The sequence below is a fragment of the Henckelia pumila genome, chromosome 2 (genome assembly GCF_033568475.1).
Source record: "Henckelia pumila isolate YLH828 chromosome 2, ASM3356847v2, whole genome shotgun sequence".
In the NCBI taxonomy this organism is placed as follows: domain Eukaryota; kingdom Viridiplantae; phylum Streptophyta; class Magnoliopsida; order Lamiales; family Gesneriaceae; genus Henckelia; species Henckelia pumila.
Window position 1 is genome coordinate 142194284 of NC_133121.1, and position 5522 is coordinate 142199805.

The 5522-nt window shown below is 35.2% G+C and overlaps 1 protein-coding gene across 1 annotated transcript; it reads left to right on the forward strand.

Annotated features, from left to right (window-relative positions):
• Window positions 1-2192: 2192 nt before the first annotated feature.
• Window positions 2193-4777, forward strand: LOC140879576 (dnaJ protein homolog). Its single transcript, XM_073283338.1, has 6 exons — window positions 2193-2454; window positions 3040-3205; window positions 3302-3443; window positions 3562-3838; window positions 3932-4130; window positions 4229-4777. The coding sequence occupies exons 1-6, from the start codon at window positions 2305-2307 to the stop codon at window positions 4546-4548; spliced, it is 1254 nt and encodes a 417-aa protein (XP_073139439.1). The 5' UTR covers window positions 2193-2304; the 3' UTR covers window positions 4549-4777.
• The last annotated feature ends 745 nt before the right edge of the window (window positions 4778-5522 follow it).

Consider the following 5522-nt stretch of genomic DNA (forward strand, 5'->3'; position numbering starts at 1 on the left):
ATTTAAAATCCCGTTAATACTCGTGATTTGTTTTATGTATTTTCCAGGCGTTACATATTTTATGAATTGAAAACTTTAAAAATTAAATAAATATTTTTAAAACAAAATAAAGTGATCAATTATTTTTCAATAGATGAATGATACTAATTAAAGTATATTTTTAAGTATTGGTCACCACATTTTTTTTTCAATAAAAAAGTAATTACTATGATCTTCCTTGCCTTTTCAGGTATCTGAGTATGTAAACGTTTGATCAATGTTCATGAATTTGATTACTCTTATCAACATTTTCTCGGATAGGCCTATTATACAGAGTTTATAATTCGTGTTACCTAACTAACATGATTTTCAGACTATTGTTTTAGATCGAAAGTTTTTCAGTACCGCCGAAAAATAAAGGCCACGAGGCCTATTGTTTCCAATATGTACCCCATTTCATTACATAAAACACATTGCAGGATCAACTTTTGGAATGCAAATATTAAAAAAGATTGTTTTTATTAGTTTTAAATGTTTCCCAAAACAATATCACTGCATAGCTACTGGAAGACTTCAAAACTTGGCTTTGAAGATATCATTATTCATATACTCATAGTTTACGTACAATAAGTGGCAATAATCTAATGGATGAAACTTCATTTTATTTTATTTCATTTTATCTTTTTGAGATAAAGGATGAGACTTCATTTCACAAGGCATTTTTTCATATGTGGCTAGCTTACTTCAATTGTTTTAGCACGAACCACGTTATAGAACTTTCTGCTATATCTTATTAGTTTCATGTCACAAAAATTCAAGCGCCGCAACAAAATTGGCGCTAAATCAATAGAACTGATCCAGTCCATTTCCAATCTTGTTATCAAGACTTGGTTATGATTGACTATATCATAGGATGGCAGCAAGAGAAATGAATTATCATATTTTGTTCCACAAGCTTCTGTATTGAAGACAATAAGGTAATGTTTGGGAGAGATTTTAGGAAGCACTTATCAGCTTTTCCTTCCCAAAATTTCACAAAATTTTAGAATTTTGTAAAGGAAAAATTAAGAAGTGCTTCCTAGAAGTTCTCTCAAACACTACCTAAATAACTCAATTAGATGTATTGCAACTTGAACAAGTACCACTCGTGAAATCGAAAAAAAATTAAGCGATTAGGTACCAGGAATCCTTTAAAGGCTGCTTGGATTCATGTAGCTGATCATTCATCTTGTGTGTTATGTGGAACATGAAACCAAATATTGGAGGTTGGCATATTTAAATGTCACGGTCATGTTTTTTATTCAAATCATCGCCAAGAATAAACCTATCGTTATTCGTTTTAAATCTTGTATGGTCTGTTGGTGTGTTAGTTTGTCTCACATCAGTTGGATAAATAGCCCGAGTGTCCGATATATAGACAAAGACAAACGTCATCTCTTGAACTCACTTTTAGGTTGAGTTAGGTTCAAATTTCATTTCTTAACATAATTCTATCCTGAATTAGGGAACTGTCTATGCTACACATGGGGTAGTACCATGTGTAGCTGTGTGACCAGAAATTGGCCACACATGCAAAATCATGTGGGTCCCACATCAAATCATGTGGGACCCACATGATTTTAGCCAATGAAGACTAGCCACGATGTACCCTGTGTGCAGCATCGATTTTTTTCCTGATCACTGAGTTCATATTCCTTTAACCCAAATACCCACATGATTTTAGCCAATGAAGGCTAGCCACGATGTACCCTGTTTGCAGCATCGATTTTTTTCCTGATCACTGAGTTCATATTTATCTTTTGAATAAAACACACACACAATCGAATTTTTTTCTTACCCAAACCTCTTACTCCCTCACTATTGATTTTCCGACCAGGAAGGTACAAAGCAGAGTCCAAAGTCGGGTTTACTAGAGACACGTTTTCGACCACCAACCGGCCGAAGACTCGATTAAAACGTGGTTAATTTATCAAAGATCATCGGCACCGTTGATTTTAATCGACGCCCGAACCAAATTATAATAATAATTAATTAATTACTTATAATTATAATAATTATAAAGGGAAAGAGCAAAGAAAGAGGTCGAGAATTCGAGATCCTTCTACCGAAATACAACAAACCCCCAACCAGTCTTAAAATTCAACGGCCAGGATACGTTTGTTTCTCAATCTCTACCGTGGAACAGCACTATATATAGAAAAGCCATATTCGCTTGCATTATTCCAACTCTTGTTTCTACCTCCGAAGAACTCATCTCAGTTTCTCGATCTGGTTGCTTGTTTGGTCAATTGATTCGATACTAGGTGTTTGTGATTGAGATCGACGATGTTTGGGAGGGCGCCGAAGAAAAGTGACAATTCGAGGTATTACGAGATTCTCGGGGTGCCCAAAACTGCGACGCCTGATGATTTGAAGAAGGCGTACAAAAAAGCGGCTATTAAAAATCATCCTGATAAGGGAGGTGATCCCGAGAAGGTAATTACGCTCAATTCCTTTCGCTGATCTAGATTTTGCTGGTGTTTTCTGGTAATTGAGTTAGATATTGATACGGTGGATTCAATTGTGATTTCGATTTACATGAGATTGTTGTACTTGGTTATTGACTGATTTTTAAGGGGAGACGTGATCTCTGAGTGACGAAAGGTTTTTTTTTTTTTCCGTTGATTGGCTTTGGATCTTAAATATACTAGTTTGCGGGTTTGGCAGTTGCGGTGTTATGCATATTAAAACTTGTGATTGTTTGTGGAGAAGGATGTATGTTGATTGAATTTTTATATAGCAGCAGTAACGCACTTGCCTTCATGTCAGGATTCTGGCAAATGTTATCGTCAGTAATAACTTCATGTGTTTTTTGCCTTTGCTTAGAGAGATGCCGTGTTTTGGATCTATTTGCCATGCGGTGTGTAGCTTGTGCTCTTTTATGCTATAGTTTTCTCTTGCTTGTTGCGTCATGTGATTCAAATTTTGATGTTATCTCAGCTTCTCTGTAAGCTGTTCTTTTAAAAATTATGTTTTTTTTTGTTGGGATTGGATCCTAATGATGTGGGTTTAACGATGCAGTTCAAGGAGCTTGCTCATGCTTATGAGGTGCTCAGTGATCCTGAAAAACGTGAAATATACGATCAATATGGTGAGGATGCGCTGAAAGAAGGAATGGGAGGCGGCGGCGGCATGCATGACCCATTTGACATCTTCTCATCCTTCTTTGGTGGGAGCCCATTTGGAGGTTGGGGGACATTTTGATGCACATTGATTTGACACTTGCGTTATTGCTTTAATTGGCTGCTTATCTTTTCGTAAACGCTTGTTTTGTTGGTACCAGGGGGTGGTAGCAGCAGAGGTCGAAGGCAAAGAAGGGGTGAGGATGTGGTGCATCCGCTGAAGGTGTCTCTTGAGGAGCTTTATGCTGGAACAACTAAGAAGCTTTCTTTATCCCGAAATGTACTATGCTCGAAATGTAATGGGTAGGGGTTCACCCTTTCTTTGCGTTTGAGTGTGTTGCGGTGGATTTTTCGTTGGTTGCAGAGTTAAATTCTTCCTATCTTGTTTTTTAGCTCACCTGTTAATTTTCAAATTCTGCAGTAAAGGATCAAAATCAGGAGCTTCAATGAAGTGCACAGGGTGTCAAGGATCTGGTATGAAGGTCACAATTAGGCAACTTGGGCCTGGAATGATTCAGCAAATGCAGCATCCTTGTAATGAATGCAAAGGCACTGGAGAGTCTATCAATGATAAAGATCGTTGCCCCCAGTGCAAAGGTGAGAAGGTTGTTCAGGAGAAGAAGGTCTTGGAAGTTCATGTTGAAAAGGGCATGCAGAACGGACAGAAAGTGACATTTCCTGGGGAAGCTGATGAGGCGGTATGTTGGCATAGTCCTCTGTTCTTTAGTAGGATTATATTCTAGTTGAATTTACAGAATTAAAATGTTCTCAAATTGGTGTTTCCATTGCAGCCTGACACGGTCACTGGAGACATAGTATTTGTGCTCCAGCAGAAAGAGCATCCTAAATTCAAGAGAAAGGGTGACGACCTTTTTGTTGAACACACACTTTCTCTGACTGAGGCATTGTGTGGATTTCAATTTGTATTAACTCACTTGGACAGTAGACAGCTACTTATCAAATCACTACCTGGAGAGGTCGTGAAGCCAGGTAACATATTCGTCATACGCTCTGCTTCAATAACAATCAATTTACTGGTTTATACGCTCTATTCACACAGCTTCTATTTACCCATAATATTCTTTCAGGTTCTTACAAGGCGATCAATGATGAAGGAATGCCTATGTATCAAAGGCCATTTGTTCGGGGTAAACTTTATATTCATTTCAACGTTGAGTTCCCAGATACGCTAAATCTAGATCAAGTTCAGTCCTTGGAGAAAATTCTTCCTCCCAAGCCTGTTTCGCAGCTGACAGACATGGAAATTGACGAGTGTGAAGAGACAACCCTGCATGATGTCAACATTGATGAAGAATTGAGGAAGAAGCAGGCTCAGCAGCAGGAAGCTTACGATGAAGATGAGGAGATGCATGGAGGAGCCCAAAGAGTGCAATGTGCTCAGCAGTAAATGATTCATTGGGGAATTACTGATGATAGTCCGGAATTAATTAAAAGTGTGATTTCTTTGGAAGTATATTGTGACCTATATGACTAAATGGTTCTATAATTTTCTCTGTAAATGCCTGGTGTCCTAGTTTTGGCTTTTGACAGTACAATTGCCCCTTTGTGTGGATTTGTTGGCATTTATGGAGAACCATGTTTACATTGTTATTGACATTATTACGTAATTTTCTCGAGGAGTTGTCGTCGTCTTCTTCTTGTTTAATGGAGCTTTCCACGGGTGGTCGCGACACCGTCTTAAACCCGTGGCTTTTTCTTTCTCAGCACATTATATAATTTGTTCCACGACATTTAGGTCAATATTGCAGTTTAATTTATATGCCATTTTTTTCGAATCTCATTATGAAACGAATTTATTTGCAAACCCAGTTAAATTTTAATTTTAATATATTTGATATTGTATTGGAAATAAATGCAACATTAAACTCATTAAAAATTGATCATATATATCATATATTCTATCCGTTTGTTAATGTTTTATTTTAAAAATAAGTTGTTAAAATATTAATATTATATAAATTCTTTTTATTTTTAAAATTATCAAAAAAATGATTGATAATGTAATATAAATAGTTATATGTATATATATATATATTCGAAAATAATTCATGTAAATAGTTATATGTTTATATATATAAAGAAGTAATTTTAAAATTTTATCATAAATGGTAAGTATTCATTAAAAAATAAAATTATTTTATATTTTAATATAGAAAAAAATGTATAAATTATGTAAAAAGTAACATAAATAGTTATATATATAATAATTTTAAAATTTTATCATAAATGTTAAATATTTATTAAAAATAAAAATATTTTATATTTTAATTTAGAAATTTTTTTGATAAATTATGTAAAAAATTTGGCAAACATCATCTAATAATAGTAATTATAATGATGATGATGATGATGGTGAGATGA

Excerpts from the sequence above, each read along its gene's own strand:
- LOC140879576 (XM_073283338.1), top strand. The coding sequence starts at position 2,305 with ATGTTTGGGAGGGCGCCGAAGAAAAGTGACAATTCGAGGTATTACGAG. Across the intron at positions 2,455-3,039 it reads AGGGAGGTGATCCCGAGAAG|TTCAAGGAGCTTGCTCATGC; the intron begins GTAATTACGCTC and ends TTAACGATGCAG. Across the intron at positions 3,444-3,561 it reads CTATGCTCGAAATGTAATGG|TAAAGGATCAAAATCAGGAG; the intron begins GTAGGGGTTCAC and ends CAAATTCTGCAG.